This window comes from Dermacentor silvarum, chromosome 2 (assembly GCF_013339745.2).
Source record: "Dermacentor silvarum isolate Dsil-2018 chromosome 2, BIME_Dsil_1.4, whole genome shotgun sequence".
In the NCBI taxonomy this organism is placed as follows: Eukaryota; Metazoa; Arthropoda; class Arachnida; order Ixodida; family Ixodidae; genus Dermacentor; species Dermacentor silvarum.
Window position 1 is genome coordinate 200,603,745 of NC_051155.1, and position 18,188 is coordinate 200,621,932.

General features: G+C 49.1%; 1 protein-coding gene across 3 annotated transcripts in view; it reads right to left on the reverse strand.

Annotated features, from left to right (window-relative positions):
* LOC119440655 (A disintegrin and metalloproteinase with thrombospondin motifs 7-like) overlaps positions 1–18,188 on the reverse strand; it is a 133,997-nt gene that overhangs the window by 11,128 nt on the left and 104,681 nt on the right. For all 3 annotated transcript variants that reach the window (XM_049662146.1, XM_037705546.2, XM_049662147.1), the window contains 6 exons: positions 13,486–13,549; positions 13,273–13,378; positions 12,056–12,183; positions 11,428–11,548; positions 8,946–9,190; positions 6,807–7,286 (listed from right to left, as the gene is read on the reverse strand). In XM_049662146.1, coding sequence (XP_049518103.1) covers positions 6,807–7,286; positions 8,946–9,190; positions 11,428–11,548; positions 12,056–12,183; positions 13,273–13,378; positions 13,486–13,549 — 1,144 coding nt within the window. The remainder of the gene's footprint in view (positions 1–6,806; positions 7,287–8,945; positions 9,191–11,427; positions 11,549–12,055; positions 12,184–13,272; positions 13,379–13,485; positions 13,550–18,188) is intronic.

The window sequence follows — 18,188 nt, forward strand, 5'->3', positions numbered from 1 at the left end:
GAACGCCGCAGCCCCGCTTAGTCACCGGGGCGGGTGCAACAGCGAAGTGCAACCCACCGGACGTGTTCGCGCATTAGGCCCGCAAACAATGACAACAATGGGACGAAAACCCGCGGCTTCCGAGAACAGCTCGGCGGCGTTTGTTAGGGCGCGCGCGTCGAGCGCGTACAAGCTCGCATGGCGCGGCGCGATACCGCGGTCAGTATACGGCGTGCACGCGGGTCGATGGGCACGAAGGTTGACTGCGTGTCGATCCAAGGCCACGCGCGCGCACCTGACTAGCTAGACAGACACGGCTACCGCCGCCCAGGGTCTTTCCCAAGGAATCTCTCTACTGCGCGGGCGTTCGCAGTCACGCACGCGGAACGCTGGAGACGAGCGCTTCGCGTGACCCGCCGTCTTTTGTAGTCGAGGCGGGCGAGATGCGAACAAAAAGGAAGAGGAGCTGCTGTTGCGAGCACCACCTGACGCCGCTGTATTTGCTGCCAAGCGTGCACGTACGCACCCGCAGCCATGGCCTCCGAGATTTGTGCGCACCAGCTAGTGCGCGCAAAGCTCGGAGGCCATGCCGAAGCAGTCGTAGCACTGCCCGCTGTGCCCAGAGGGCAGTCTTGTCACCTGTTGCGCGCACGCGATAGGGACGGTTTGATTGCGGTGAGACGGCATGCTGCTGCAGAGGAGGCCAGTGCGTCACGAAACGAACTCTTCTCGTCGCACGCGAACATGTGCGCTACCCGTACCCCCTTCTCTCGTTTTCTGACGTCGGGTTCCTTTCTGCCTCCCACAGTTGTCATGCGATTTCAGGATATGTCTGTCTTGCGTTCCCGTCTTTTATGCAGCTACGGACCAAACCAGCTCAGCCAGAAGTTCTCAAAAGCATGTCTCCCTGTTCTTCCCATTTTTCATTTCACCTTGATCCGCTATCCCGCCCCCCTTCGCCTTTCCCTAAAGTACCCTCATCCTCATTCCCGCACAAGCGGCGGCAAATGGCTCCTGTTTTGACCGTGTCCGGGCATCGACTTTGTATTTTACTTATCGATAGCAATAACTTTTTTGTCTCGCAACACGTAGAACACTGCAGCAGGATGGCCACTCTAGGCGAGTTTCTGCCGTCACCGTCGTTGTGAGGTTCTGTATAAAGTCCACGGGCGATAAAATCGTCGCCGCGCGCCGTACGCTGTATATGCGAGTGAAAGCATGCGACGGTGGGCCGCCAATCGCGGCTCGCGCACACGAGGGCGGGAAGCGGGAAGGTTTATCCGGAATTTCGATTTTTTTTTTTTTTGGGGGGGGGGGGGGGGGTAAGAGGTTCAAGGGGCTAACGCTCTTTTTACCACATTGTTTTATGTAATTAAATATTAACGCTTTTTTTTCAACAAATTGTGACGGACAAGCTGCTAGTTAGCAGACGTACACTAAGTAACCTTTTAAGCAAGCATATTAAACCACATCTTACAAGGGAGTTCGTCCTTGTTGGTGCATGTCGAGCTGATCTTGTTGCGTAAACAATACTACAACGAAGGTGGAGACAGGCAGGCACGAACGAGCGCTGTATAGAAGGCCGGAATGTGTGTCTAGTTTTTCGGGATTATATTTTCAGTACTATATTTAAACAGCCATGGCATTCTGTCACCACGTTTGAAAATTGCAAGAACATAAGGGACAGCGTTTAGAGTTCTCATTTGATTGCACGAAGTTTATTCTTTTTTTCTATGCAGAACAACGTGAAGCAAGTTCTTAATCTACAAGTGGTATTGAAAAAACTAAATGCAGGCGTTTTCAAAACACAGTACAATATCACTTCGCACGAGAAAAAAATATACCAAGCACAATAGACACGGAGAAGCCATATACCATAAACAATACAATTGAAATATAAAAGCTAAGAAAAAAAAAGTCGGCAGATCCAACGCCCTGTGGGAATCGATGTTATGCAAAGCAGTATGCGCGGAGCCTACCAAGTTAACGAAATGACCATGAGAGCACCAAGATGTAGGCGACTGTTTCATGACCTACATGACGCACATGTCATGATATTCATGTCATGACCTTTCATTTATGGTCGTCATACACTATGCCAATTTTGGTACCTACCAAGTTAACGAAACGACCACGAGAGCACCAAGCGTGTACCGCGACCTCAAGCATTCTCCATTCCGTGCAGGTCGCAGTGTAACACTGTCGTCTGCACGTTGAACATCAAAATTGGACCTCAATATTAAGGCCACCTAGCGTCCACCTCCGCAAAGAGTAAATATTTCGTAAAGGCGATTACCACAGTGCATGGGTTCAGCGTAATTATTTTCCTGGATGGGTGCCTGTCTGAAAGAGGGACACCGGGGGGTGGGGGGGTGTCCAGATACTCCTGGGGTGTGTATATATCCCTGGCATGAAGGAAGCGCACAATCTTCCAGTCACGCACAACGCTCCGGAATGAGGGTAGGGAGGTGGAGGGGCCGCGCGCTCCCGCCGGACCGGAAGGCTCCGGGAGGCGTGGAGGGGGGGACTGCGCACGCGCAGACCGGTCTGCGCGTGCGCAGTACCGCTGCCCCAAGCGCTAGCGGGCCCCTATGCTTGCGTCCCCCTAATCTAAAGCTCTCTTGTATCTTGAACCCCATCTGCGGCGGGGCAGAGTTCGCCCTGCCTGTGTTTTCGCGGCTTCGCTCGCTGCTGCTGCTGCGCTGACTCACTCGAGCGTTTTGACAGCCAGTTCCCGCGGCCATCGAGTGAGAAAAGCTTCCTTTAGCTGTATTAGTATATAGCCCCAGTAAATAAAAAAAGAAAAAGAGCCAGTTTTACCGAAAGAGGTTTGATAAGCCAGAAAAAGACGCATAAACGAAAGACGAGTGCCGATGCCGCGTTGAAGTTCCCGCACCATCTCGTCATGGCGTCATGTATTTTGACGGTGTATCCTCGGGAACAGTTACTTTTTGAACGGTGAAGATGAACTACATTTTATTATAAATTAGACGAAGACAGAAATTAACAAATTTCGAGAACCTTTACAGAGCCACAACGACCCAAATAAAGAAGCAATATTTGAAATTTGTGTCGCCACACTGACGTGCCAGCGCTGGAGCTTCGGCGAGAAAAAAAATAATAATGATAATGAAACTACAACCTTAACTTTCCGTTCTAATAATCAACCTAGTTTCGTAAAATTAACGAAAATAGAGTTTTTAAAGAAAACTTTACCAGTTTAGGCTGATTCAGTTTCTCCTTTTAAGATTTATGGTTCGTATTAACAAACTATAAAATATTTACGTACTTTATTGCCCTAAATATTTAAAATTTGGTTATTGTTTATTTGGTGTGTTCCCTGCCTTTACGAAATCAATCCTCCGGCAGGCTTTTACTACTCTCCCTCGACCCGTCCCCACATCGAGGGGAAGGCGTTGGGAAGGATAAATGCTTCCTCATTTAGCTCTTGATGAACATTGCTACGTGCTAATAAAACGTGCTCAATAGTTTGTGACCTATTTCTGCACGCTACGCATGCACATCGTCGTCGTCGGCAATTTCTCACCTGCATTCCGCATTCTCAGACGCCCTGATTACAGTACCTGGACAGTGCATTACTGGCTTCGAACAGTAATGCCCTGCCCTTTGATTGTGATTTTTACTGAAACGCTCTCAGTCGACTGTCAAGACACTTCAACTGAAAGCTGGAAATATCCGGCATCAGATTTAATGTCTCTCTCTCTCTGTGTGTGTGTGTCCAAATAATTCAACGAGTGTGTTTCCGGGAACCATGTCTCATCAAGCTTCTCAGCTTTCATTGCCCCGCATAGCCTAAAGAAAATTAAAATTAGTTCAGTAACTATCCAAGCCTCGTATTCTGCGGCTGCTATTTCACCTTTGTTTTTCACCCACACGCAGGTATCATATCCCTGCGCGCTCAGTCACTGGAAACGAACCACTCGCTTCATTTCAATATTCAGTACCAAAGAGCATCGGAGGAGCCACCACGCGTTGCTACTTAAGCGGTGCGCAGCTCTGGATGCTCCGTAAAGACAACGGACACTCAATTGCGACAGGAGGAAATATCAATTGTGACAGGAAACTAGAAGTAAAACAACCGTGCCACCGTGAAATGTCAAGCTCAAACATTTGGATTGAAAGGCGGTATACTGTAAACAACTCAAAATCATGCCGCGACTTATGCATGAAAAGGGACAACCGAACGAAGAAAAACTGCGGTTTGTTTTTGTGACCTTCTTGCATATCCCACAAAAGTCGCGGAAATGTGTCATTTGACCAAGGACAGCACTCCTGCGCCTTTTTAACAGCGGAGCTGTTTAAGCCGGCTGTAAGTCCGTAACGCGTCGGAAAAAATGTGGGCCGATCCTGGCGTTAGTGCAGAAAGGGTCCAAGCGCAATGGCACATAGCTAGGGCTCCGTGTTTTCGGAGTTTATTTTTCTTGAAATTCGGAGGGTGTTTTTCGGAGTTTATTTTCTGGCGGAAATTCGGAGTTTATCGGTGTTTATTTCTCGGAAATCCCCAATTCTCCGAAATTCGGAGCTAAATTTTGCATTATTCTCAATACTCCAAAATCTTAAACGAAATGATATCTGAACACAAACACATCAGAATACACGAAGTGTATTTTTGTTGTCCGGAAGGTTTGAACGCACTAACACATATAAACACAAGCACAAATACTTGAACACAAAACACCTACGTTTGTGCGTATTACAACCTTAAAGCTTGTTGTAACTGACGCAATCATACTTTACGAGGTTGCTGTCACTGATGGAAGCACGCTCCTTTCGATTGATTATTCGCAGCTTTGAAAATACCCTTTCAACGTTTGCGCTAGAAGACTGAGCGCGCAGCGAGAAAGCACTGGGCACTAGACAGTGTGAAGTCTCCCAAGCGACAGGGGTTCAACAATGTTACTGATTAATTAGCTCTGATAGTTCGCAAAATCACTCATAAGTTGGCTCATGTCGTCAATTTCAAGAAACACTAACTTAAAAATCGGCGCATAGGTTTCGAACGCGCGGGGTAACTCATGCTTCACATTCAGATTCACAATTTCAACACTATACCAAAACGATTCACTGGTGTACTGGAGTGCATCGAAAAGGTTCCTCTCAACTGTCTGTCTCCACTTTTCAGCGACAGCAGCGTAGTATCCATGAAGGTCTGCGATAGTCGTTGAGCGGTCATACGTCTCTCGCTCCGTGCGCAACAAGCCCTTTGTTAAATGTGCGATGGGTGTGGTCTACGAGATACTGTTGACGTGAGGCAAAGTTTATATCGGCCAACCCGGCCGATGTATCAATGACTGCTTAGAATATGCCCTTTCGATATAGAACGGAACAGGGTTATATTGGCCGTTAAAATCGGAGTATATCGGATAAATCCGAATTGTCCAAAATTTTACCGGCGAGTGTCTACCGGATTTTTTCGGATTTATCCGAAAACACGGAGCCCTACATGACATAGCCCTGTGAACTGGCGAAGCTGAGCCTGGCTAAGTCTAGCTAAGCATAGTTGGGACTACTTAAGCTTAATCAGTCATCTATAGCCAATCAATAGCTAATCGATAATCGATCAATAATCAATAAATTCTGGAAAATGCTGGGGATGACTTGGTAGTGCTTAGCCTAGCCCAAATACGTGACCAATAGCTTACGATAGCCAATCAATAGCTAATCCATAATCGATCAATAATCAATAAATTCCGGAAAATGCTGGGGATGACTTGGTAGTCTAGCCCAATTACGTGGCCAATACCTTGCGATATCCAATCGATTACCAATGAATAGCTAATCTATAATCGATCAATAATCAATAAATTCCGGAAAATGCTTGGGATGACTTGATAATGCTTAGCCTAGCCCAAAAGTCTAGGATTAGCTAGGTGCCCATCAGCTCCGCTGTCTCTTCAGCATTGCGCCTCCAGTGCAAGCTACGCTATTTTTTTTTTTGTCTGCACAGGCACATGCGCATTTATAAGAAGAAGAAGAAGAAGATAAAGCAGAACATTATTTACACAGTAAAAGGTCCTTAATTGTGGTTCCATCGAACTGGCCTTTTCCATTAAGGTTCTAGATTCCAGCCAAAAACACTGTTCACCAGTGGTCGCTTCTACTGGCACGAGAGAACATCGCAGCGCAAGCATTAGCACAAATTTCATAGACATGAAGACAAAAAAAAAAAAAAAAAAAAGAACAGAGCCCTTATCGACGCGACTCTGCGCTGACGTCAAGAGACCTGTTTGCGACCGATACTTGGAGGACGCACGTGACACTCTTGCCAAGTACTGCTCGGTGTTTCCCATTCTTGTTGAAGCGGAATAAATACGTGGCTACACACGGATGAAGGAACGAGCTAATAGAGAACAAACTAAAGAGAACGAGATATATAGATGAACGGTGTTCTGCTGCCGAGCACGAGGTCACGAATTCGATACCCAGCCGCGACGGCCGCATTCGAATAGAGACGGAATGCAAACGCCCGTCTACATATATTTAGCTGCATGTTAAAGAGCCCGCAGGTGGTGAAAAATTAATATGAACCCTCCCTACCTCGTGCCTCAACTGCGCAGTTTCGCCTCAATCTTGAGTTTTGAGCTGGATCAGTAAATTATTTACTTCTGAAAAAAAAAAAAAAAAGGAAAGGAAAACCGCTATTATCGTGACAAGAAACTTAGCAAGCAAGAAAAGGAAAAGAAAAGAGGCAGAAAAATGAAAGACTAAAATATGAGTTCCCGAAAGAATACTTCGTCAATCTAAAAGTGATCTAGTGCTTCTCTTTAAGCTACAGAAGAGAACGCGCCACTCGCCATATAGCTCACCGGCAGCGCCGTCCCGGCTGTTCCGTTGCGCACCGCGACCGCACCGGGGCATCGCGGGTCGTCGGGGCACGGCTCGGTGTCGTTGGGCCTGGTGGTCGGGTCGCAGGCCTCCTGGCGCAGCGCCAGCTGGTCGGCCTTGCCGCGCGAGCGCACGCACAGCACGGTGTGGCGTCGCACTCCGCCACAGGTGGCCGAGCAGGGCTGCCAGGGCCCGGTCCACCAGCGCGCCGGACACGGCTGCCGCGAACAGGGTCTCCGGCGCGTGGCCGGCCTCGACGCCGGCTCGCAGTGGGTGTCCTCGACGAGGCCGGCCTCCTTCTCGAAGCAGCGGGGCTGCGACTCCTGCGAGCCGCCGCCGCACGTCACCGTGCACGGACTCCAGTCCGACCAGCGCCAGTGGAACTCGGGCCGACGGCTCGCGTTCAGCTCGGGCACGGTGTACTCGTACTTGAGCCCGGGGTTCTCCGACTGGAACAGCAGCTGCGCGGGCCGAAAGGCGAGTGCCACGTTGTCGAGAAGGCGTTTCTTTCTTTTCGGGTTTTATATTTGTATAAATGTGGAGCCGTTCTCCCTCTACTATAGATGAACGTTTCCTCTCACCAAAATTTGCGCTGAGAAAGTGACAAAGCCGCGGATCGATAATAGCTTTCGATTATCTTGTCAGCCGGTCACTAAACACGCGAGTAAACATGGAAGTTACGTGCAGCGGAAGCTCGTGCTTACGGTGTTGCAATGCTGAGCACGATGTCGCGGGTTCGATCACGGCCACGGCGGCCACTTTCCTATATAGAGGCGGTATGCAAAAGCGCTCGTGCACCGTACTTTGGGTACACCTTCCTTGGGTACACGCGTAAACTGCACAGTGGGTTATAGGTGGGTGCAGTTTCGAAACTGCACCCACCTATAACCCACTGTGCAGTTTACGCGTGTACCCAGAGAACGTGTGCGCAGAGAACGTGTACCCAAGGAAGGTGTACCCAAAGTACGGTGCACGAGCGCTTTTGCATACCGCCTCTATATAGGAAAGTGGCCGCCGTGGCCGGGATCGAACCCGCGACCTCGTGCTCAGCATTGCAACACCGTAAGCATGAGCTACCGCTGCACGTAACTTCCATGTTTAATCGCGTGTTTAGTGACCGGCTGACAAGATAATCGAAAGCTATTATCGATCCGCGGCTTTATCGCTTTCTCAGCGCAAATTTTGGTGAGAGGAAACGTTCATCTATAGTAGAGGGAGAACGGCTCCACATTTATATATATATATATATATATATATATATATATATACGCGAGCTGAAAGATTAGGTGGCCCGGATGACCACAATAGACACGTTATTTTGCTTGCATGGCGCCGTATACCGAAGCACTGTATAGAATTACTACACTGCGATGCCTACACGCAGGCCGGTGCATAATTTGTATGTTCTACTTAAGTTACTGTAACCTTAATTACTTCTGTAACTTGGTAACTTGCAGTTAATCCTGTGAGTCAGTAACTCTAACCTGATTACATCACGGTGGTAACTTGTACCCATAAAGTAGGTTACATGTAAGTTACTTTTTTTAACATAGCTCCCGTCTCTTTTAGAACAATATTTCAATGACGCACGAGCATGCTGCGCGATTCGACTTTCGAAAATGTTTGTTTTCTGAGGGCAAGTGTGCCATTCAGGTAATGCTTGAGTGTGACTTGAATCTGACTTGAAAGCAACGCGAGAGTAACTAGTTACTTGTTCCAGAAATTAGTATTCTGCTCAACTACCTTTTCTTTTATTTTTTTGAAGCGCAGTATTGCATACTCTACTCAGTTGCGTATACTTTTCAGTCCGGTATCCAGTAACGTAACGTAATTACTCTTTCTGAGTAAGTTGCACATGTCTGCCTGCACGTGCCTGCACTTCTGGATGGAGCAGACATCTTAGTGACTGAGCTCGATGTAGCAGGTTCGATCACGGCCGCGGTAGTTAACGCTCGTGTAGTTGCATTCGGGTGCACGTTAAAGAAAGCCCAGGTGGCCAAATTAATCCGGACTCCTCCACTGCGGCGTCCCCTATAGGTTTGGGACGTGAAACCCCACAAATCAAACCAAATCATTCAACTGCCCCGCGAACCCCGGGGAGCATAATGTGCGTCACTCACGTAGAGCACCAGCTCCTGCTTGGTGGGTCCCGGCGCGTGCAGCGTGTCCCGCTCGCCCTGTCGCTGGTAGAAGAGCGTGGTGCCGGCGGCCGCGTACTCGCCGCTCCACTGGACCAGCCAGTCGCCGTTGAGGAAGAACTCGCCGTCGGTCGCTCCCTGGACGGCCAGGTAGTTGCCCGACGCGCCCAGCTCCTCGACGCGGATGTTGCGAGCGCCCTTGGGGACGCGCCCCACCTCCGTGTAGCCTGCGCCCGCATTGAACGAAACAAAGCCTTATCCAGGTTTTCGGCAGAAGCTTACCTGATGAGAGTTATAGTCACTGTATCGTATGGAAAAATCTGTTCTGCGGGAGCTCGCAAGGCAGAGAAAGTACTGTGAAAGGGGAAATTCCCCTCCAGCCGACTCTAGCACGAATTATTATTTTTTTGAAAACACTATATACACTTGACAGGAAAGGGCGAAAGCGAGGAGCAGGCTGGCAACTGCCACCGGAAGGTACATAGGAAACCCGTATGGGTTTCCTTCGTGAACATTTTACGAACCTTACACCACCTAGCGGGATTACACAAAACTAATTTTCCCATATTCTGTGCCCCTGTGCTTCGAATTGACGATTAATTCGGCCTCTCTCTGCCATCTGCTAACCTCCTGATTAGCTCAGATGGCAGATCGACCACCCCAGAAAGGTGGAGGTCCCGGGTTCGATTCCCGAACCAGGACGAATTCCCCTTCAAATGCGAAGATTTCTTTCAGGGAAACCTGCATTGGTTTCCTTTGAATCTTTGTGCTACAGTCGGTTGGATAACAATCTTCCCTTTCATTGTATTGTATTGCACTGTGTTTACTCGATAGTATAAACGAAATGAGTGGAAGTTGCCAAGTGAGAAAGGTGTGAACAATGAGCCAGACAAACATCAGTTATCGCTTAGAACAGATAAGAACAGGCTTTCCGTAAAGGTTCCGAAGCGTGAATCAATTCTCACCAGACCTAACAAAAGACCAGGAATTTCAGATATTGCCCCTTCGAAAATCTATTGAACGTCACCGCAATACAACCAGCGTAACTCAATGTGCAATAGTTTCAAAAAAATTATTTCGAAAGATTGGCCAAGCTTAAACAAGTTTCAATTAGCAACGTCGATAGGGTACATCCTTCTAATAACATAAGCTTTTAGGGCACTTAGTCCAAACGTCGCTGCTGCTTTATAGCAGTGTTTTTTTTTTTCAGGACCAAAATACTGCTAAACGCCGCACTAATTGTCGACTAAGTGTCTTAAATGCGTATGTTACTAGAAGGAAGCACCCTTTCGACATTGCTAACAAAAACTTGTTTAAACTAGGTCGATCTTCAGAAATATATTGTTTGAAAGTGCTGCCCGTCGAATTACGCTGGTCGTATTGCTTCGAAGTTTAACAGATTGCCAAAGGGCCAACGTCCAAAATTTCTGGGTATGGTCCGGTCACTGCACTCCTTTCCATTTGCATAGAGAGCCTCTATAACTTTGCAACGAAGACTGGCAGATTAATTTGTCGGTAATAAATGCCGGATTTAGGCGTTCTATCGGCCATTTTCCCTTCCTAATGCTGATGAAATGACGAAGACATCGGAGTGAACCCTAACGAGGTGTATACACATAAAAGCACATCTGTCAGAGCCTCCGTGCGTTGCCCTAAGACAATAAACTCCATGAATAAATCAGCGAGTGCGTATGTGACCCCGGGCAAATTATTACAATATGAAAGACCCGACTCGTGCCGTAAACTAAGGAACAAATAAAAATGTCGCAGTTTCGGCCGAAAGGCGAAGCATCGATTGCGATAGCAAACTAGTGGACAGCTATACGAAATAAGGATAGTAGTTTTATCGGCCGTATAAACTTGTAAACATAGGTATACTAACTATATTAACAAGCATGGTGTCACGCGCTCACAAGCAAACATAAACACATCTCATTCGATGACCGCGGAAACTCGCTGTCAAAACGCTGGAGTGAGTAAGCGCGGCAACAGCAGTGAGCGAATTGACCTGCGGCCCGCCGCTCGCATCAACGCGAACTACGCCACGAAAACACAGCGCAGGGAGGAAGGACTCTGCCCCCGCCGCAGATGGCTTTCAAGATAAGCCGCCAAGCCGCGAGCACGCGGCCTCCCGTCTACCTCCCCTCCCCCCGGAGTCTTGCTGCCCGGCGGGCGCGCTCAGTCGCTCGGGCGGCGCGAAGTAAAGCCCTGCCTTCTTGCACGCGACTTGAAGACGGCGCGCTTCATTCCCGCTTCGCCCTCTTGCGTGCGGGAGACTGAGTCGCGATCGCCAGCCCACCCTCGCAAGCTTTCACTCGCATATAGAGCATACGGCGCGCGGCGACGATTTTAGCGTCCGTGGACTTTAAACGGAACGTCACGGCGACGGCAGAAATGCACATGGAGTGTCCATATAATCGCAATAAAAATGAAAGAAGAAGATGAAGAAAACGCTGGGACTGACCGATGCCTTCCTTCTGGTTGAATTCCTTGTGGACGGTAATGCAGCGCGTTCCGTCGCCGTGGCAGATGCCGCAACGGTCCTCTCTGGCGCTCGTCTCGATGCCCCAATCACAGGAGACGCGCTGCGAGGGTAAAATAGCAGACGTGCCTTGTTCACGGTTCCACCATGCGCACAGCGCGAGCTGATAAAGCGGTTTCGGAGAACGAAAGATGACAAAACATCGCCGACGTAAATAGAAGGAACATTGACAGTAGCTGCAATAGGTCGGGAAGCGCTACGAAACAGCACACCTCCTCTTCATCAAATTTTATGCTTGAAGTATCAAATTTCAAAGTTCTACCTCTGGCAGAGAAGTGCAAGGGAAAACAAATAAGGAAAACAATCCTAGTCTAGTTTCTCGCGGCTTATATATAGAACCCGCCTGTCACGAATTCAGCGTAGCTTGCAGGGATCTTACGCTGTTTGAAGCTCACAAGTGCGCGGAGATAGATCACAATTTATTCAAGGACTATTTACATATGCAGGTTCCATTCACCTACAGGTCGTAGAGCCAAAGAAGGCTTCGAGAAGGGGGAAAAAAAAAGGGGGGGGGGGAGTCTAGTGAAAGCGCAAGGATCCGTGCACATACCCTGCACTTCCCGTTGATGCAAACATCCCGCGATCCGGGACTGCACGGCGTGCCGTCGGTCACCGACTCCTTGAGCACACGCGAGAAGAACTTGCCGTCTGGCTTGCAGTGCAGCTGACACGGGGTAGCTGCGAACACGTGACGAGTACAGCCAGCTCAACCGATAGACTTCACCACACATCGACGAACAGTCAACCGCTGCGCTAAGCCCAGTGCGGTCATGGCAATACGCAAAACAAGTAGGTCGCTGAACAGTACGAGTTTATTCGAGTGAGATAAACAAAATACAGCAAAAGACACGAAATCAACGAAACGCTGAAGCAGTACTATATCCACTATATTTGCCTTTGCTACTCGTGTATTTCTGCTTTGTCGGCGATAGCCGATATCGGATATGCCGATAAAAGCGTAAACACTGCAAGATAAGAGACTTAACAAACACACTAGTTTTTCTTGCACCTGTTAGGCTCTCTGAGTCGTTATACCATTTTCCGTATCTCTCCATGTTTACGTTTTCCACGTTGACTCCGCAAGCAGACAGAAGCTATCGATTGTGACGGCGAACCTTGTCGGCAACTGTTCGTGGTTTACTTTAAAAAGATACTTCGATAAGTTATTTTCCCTTTGCTACGTATCAAGTTACGTTATTGTGTCCTTTGAAATACAATTTCAAAAAATGTTATAGCTTTTGTTTCTAGTTTGCATTGTTACATGATTTCACACTTAATGTTCTTGTTTCCGTGTTCTGACTGTAAAACAGGAACGATGTTTTTTGCCATGCGTGCGTTGGTTTATCTATTTGCCGGTGACCGCTTTGAGAGAATTCTCAGCGTAACGATGTTAACGCTCTCGCGCAAGTCGCGCTTGCTGGTTAGACCCTGTCTAAGCACATTGATCAAACCAACGTCGTTTCCTGTCTATAGAGCGATGGAACTCTGTGCTGCTGAACGAAGAATGATATATTCTAGGACAGATTGAGGGTTTGAGAGATAGTGCTCAAGGGAGGCCACACGAACCTGCAAACCTCGTATTCTTTAACACCGTATCTTCAATATATTGGAGATCGATGTGAGATTGAGCTTCTATGCAGCACAGGGTTACTGCGCTCTAGACAGCCGTGACGGAAGACTAATCTGTGTTTATTATCGGACTCACAAAAGAATGTTCGCCTGTCAAATGATCAACATTTTAACAGAGTGCTGCCTGGCATCACGTACCCGGGGCCGACACGGGAGACCAGTTGAAAAGCTCGCCTTGGTATGAGACGTTGTTGAAGTGGCTGCATTGCACGGCGCGAAAGCTTGGCGCGTCCTCAGCACAGCTCTGCGAAAAAAAAATGTAACAGAGACGGTACGGCATTACTCGCGAATAAGGACGATAAGCGAAGTAACCCTAACGGTTACTTGACATTTCGCCGAAGCATTGCATACCTGAGTGTTGCACATTCTGTAGCGTTTCCTCTCTCCGATACAGTAGCGTCCACCATAGGCCGGCCTGAAGACGAGCAGAAGACCGAACATGACTTCCAACGAACAGGCATATAACGTCAGTTGCCAAATGTAAACCAAGAAAGTTCCTCATTTATACGCGAAAAAAAAAAAGTTGCTGTAACGAGGTTTGCGGGCAAATGGAGAAATCACGATCACAAAAACTGACAAAAAGCGATTACACAATATCGCAAGACACTGAGCTCTTGGTGGATTCGCTAGCACTTACGTTGCCGGCGCCTAAAACAGTCGCTATCAAAAGATCAGCTCCTTCGAGACAGGGGGTCTCCAGTTCAAGTTAACGTGTGAGGCACTGGTTTCGCCCAAAGCCGAAGCTGGCCTATAGCTGCTAACATCTTTCGGTGCAATACGATGTATCCACGGCCAAAAAGTCAAAAAAGGTAAATAAAAGACAGCGGTATACCGGGGCAACGATGGATGCGTATCCTCTTGTAAATGTATTATTCCGGTCGGAATCAAAACAGACCGATACCGATGTAATTTATCAACAGAAAGAACCAGCAAGACTTATCATATATCGTTAACCTTATTAAAGCTACGGGACTTCGGTACACAGCAGAGCCTAGTTAAGTTAGGAAGCTTTGCCCTATACAGAAAAGAAGTGAGCCTGCTTTCCTTTCCCAATACCCAAAATGTGTGACATACATACGGAGATAGGAAGCCGTCACCTCGCAAGAAAGAGCGTAGAGAGCGTTCCACAAATTTATTCTTTATTACGACCTTTTCTTTCCTCCTATACCTATATGTCGGAAGCGCCGTCGAGATGTCAATAAAATTGATTAATACCAAGCTTTATCAAAACAAGGTCGGCGGAGCAAAGGGAACAATCCGTTGAAATTTCGACAAAGAGCACGAAAGAGAAAGACAACGTGTGAACTTTGCTTGTTTCGAACGTTTGATAAAGCGAGAAGATATGTACAGGCCGGTTCTGTAATTCATGCTTCCGCAAGGCCGTCACTCGCGTGCAAAAGCACCGTCTCTCTCAGTGAATTAGCCGGCGGTCACGCAAACGACAACTCGAAAGTTTGGCTCACGGCGGAGATGTGCTGTGGAACTCCGCAGTTAAAAATTGCTGCCTTGAAACACAGAGAGAGAGGACATTTATTAACAGGAACCATCTGACCGTGTCCCGTTCGAGGTGACGGCCCAAGAGCCCGGACCGTGACTGAACCACACCAGTGAGGTTCACAGGCAGGTTTGTGTTTTCTCTGATCACGAACCAAGCGAAGTATAACTGCGCGCAAAATCAGGCAGGTTTGCACGCGCGAAAGCTCATTTTGTTTGGCCGCCACTATCTTTTTGATGGCACGGGAATCACTACGATGAATGGTTTCGAGGACGAAAATGCAGGAAGTAGAGGCTAAGCTGATGGACGCCACTAGAGCGAACCATTTTGTCTAGCTCACTTGATGGACAGAAAGAAGAAAGAAATTTGGAACAACCCATATCGTTTAACGACGGTCGAGGAAAGCACGGACGCATTTCACCCTTCAACGAAGAGACGTCGTTACAGACCGTGTCGAGTTCTCCGCGATATTTGCGTTGCGCGCAGACGTAATCTGCTCTGACGCAAAGCGAATGCTCATCACCTTGACCCATGCTCGCCGTCTGCCCACTGCACTGCAAAGCGATTCACCTCCTGTTCACCGGGGTCGTATTACCGAAGGTCATTTTCACGTGCTTGACAGTCATAAGTGGAATCTACTTCCTACACGCTTTAGTTGCTATTGTTAGACTAGGCATCAAAGTCGTGGCCTCGATTTCAATCTGCTTTGTCGCCACTGTGATCACGGTCGAGTATACAACGTTTCGACAAGGAAAAAAAAGTTGCAGTGGCTTAGCTGGGCTATGCCAGGATATACGCAGCGTTAGCAAAGGTTCAGCTGATTATTCTTAGCTTTCCTGGTTGTCTAGATTGTCACAGTATATTCAGTCGATCGGCGAGCCTTGACGTCATCGACGGCGTTTTGTTGTTGCTGCAGGGGTGGTCGGGCACGTCGCTCAGCCTCCTGGCGACGCCGCTTTGCTAGACGTTCGTCCCTTTGCTCCAGTGTCTCCGCAGCACGTTTAGCCTTCTTCTGTTCATTCCTCCTACGCTCAACCGCTAATTGCCAGGCAACTACTTCGGGATCCGATGAGTCAAGCTTCTCCGTTTTTCTGCGCTGTTGAGCAGCATTTGCGCTCTCCTTCTCCATGGCTATACCACACTGGCAAACGCCAGTCAGAAGCGCAGCGGCTCCAGCGCAGTGTCAGACGGCGACTGCACAGCGAGCGGGCGCCGGCGCCAGTGCGTCTACCACGGCTACGACGTCACTCCTCTGGAATGCGCAGACCGGCGGCGGAGTGCGCGAGAGGTGCCGGCTCCGGTGGCTCCGGTGCGCAAGCCGTGTGACATCACTGATCCTTGCGCATGCGCAGCACGGCTCTTGATGTGCCGCGCGAAACGGACTTGGCTAGGCCAGTGTAGCTAACGCTACAAAAAAATCAGAGCCCTTCCACTACTGTGAAGATGGAAGCCAGCAAAGCTGTTACTATGGTGGGTCTGCTATAGTGAATATTACTATAGTGAATTTATATATTATCATTATTGACTATATTGAGCGTCTTCGGCATGTTCGGCAAAGAGCAAGGACACCGGCGCCTTGTTTTCGTCCAGCGCGATGGCGAAGTAGTGCGTTTGCTGCGCCAAGTCTACCCCATCCTCAAAAACTAGCCACAGCGTTCATAGCCGCGGTACACTACACGGCATCATCAGGATCCTGAAAGATGTGGTTAAACGAGCGTCCGTCTTATAGCGAGTCCAAAGGAAAACTGTTGATAACAGCGCTAGCGCGATGTCTACGGCGCCGACCTGTCCGAAGAGGCGTTTGACAATGCGACGGCTGCGGCATTCTTTCCTCAGCTACCAACACCGCCGGAATTGACACTCCACAGCCCCAGGCCTCCACCCAGCCACACTGACAGAGACTTGCCATTCACTATCTAAGAGCTCACCCTTGTACTGGAAGCAGCCACCACGCGCAGCGCTCCAGGCAAGAATGGTATCACATGGAAAATGATATGCAACCTGGACAAGCCGGAGAAAATAGCGCTACTTGAGGAGCTCAATGACATTTGGCGCACGGGTACTTCCGAAGGAATGGAAACATTCTGTCGACTACCTAATTCCCAAACCTTCAAAGAAGCCAAACGGCATCAACAACATTCGGCCTATTTCACTGACGTGGACGCTGTGCAAACTTCGCGAGTGCATGATGCTGACCCAGCTGGTCTACCACCTGGAAGAAGCGAACCAAGACTACTTTGACCCAGTCTGGACCGGCTTCCGACCGGGTATGTGCACGCAGGACAGCCTCCTGCTGCTGCGCCATCTTGTCGGCGGAGATCAATCAAAGAGGTCGGCCACTCGTGGTCCCAGAGGTCTTGGTCACTGTGGAGCTAAATAAGGCCTTCGACACGGTGACGCGCGCAGCAGTAATGACGGCTCTGGAGGAGGCCGGTGCCGGAACTCGAATCGTCTATCCGCCTCGGCCACGACAGTCCCCCAGACGCTGACCACTTATTGAACAACCAATCCCGAGACTCCTAGAGCCGTGGATGTCCTGTTCAGAATGCCAACGCACCTGACGCACAAGTTTCACAAGCAAGAACACGTGGATGAGCGCAGAGCGACGGCCTCACGTACGGATCGCACTGCGGCTGCAGTATACACAGATGCGGCATGGGACCCTATCAAAAGAAGAGCTAAGGTAGTGGTATTAAAGCAGCATATAAACAGGAACATCAAGCTCAAGTACGGCCGCGACCACACGCCCAGCTACAGCCAACTCCAACTGTGCGCTGTTTTTACCGCTATCCACAAGATTTGTGAAGAGGCCCTAGAGGGCCTACGGGAATTAGGGGGCCAAGTTGTCATTTTCGTTGACGAAGCCGATGACTTGCCAGACAATGATGGTGCTGCCCCTACAACACCGGTCACCTGCTCGACGTGTACACAGGCGCACAACCGACGACGAAACACATGTTGCGGGAGTGCCCCGGCTAGAACAACACCCGGCAGAAATACCTTAAGCCGCACATTAGGACTACAACTAACTGCGACGGTCGAGCCCGCGCAACGCTGCAGTGCCTCTGGAACTTTGCACGCGAGGCGGGAATTGACCATCGTTTGTGACCTACTTTTCTTGCGTTCTATTTAGCCCCCTTCTCTACATACCCCGAATTTTTATAGTCTCGTAGCGCGAGTGTCAGTCGCGCGGCTACTCTCGATACCAGGTGCAGCCTTGTGGTGAGGACTGCGGGAGACGGGAGAAAGTAGCTTCACTTGGGCGGTGCGCGTTTACATATTTTTGTTTTCTTTTCAGACGTGTTCTTGCCGCATCTGCTCAGGTGTTTGCTTTAGACGTGTTCTTACCGCATCTTCTGACTAGGATGTACAAAGGTTATTCGTCCGAGGGGCACTGTGCCGCCGTTGGCTGCACCAACAACCAGCGAACGAGAAAGCTGCTAATGCAAGAGCCCTGCGATCAACGTTTACGGTGACACCGGAAGTTTGTGTTTGTGTGAAGTGCATTCGCTGCGCATACAAGGTTCCTGCGCCGCCTGAGTAACAACACTCTAGGATA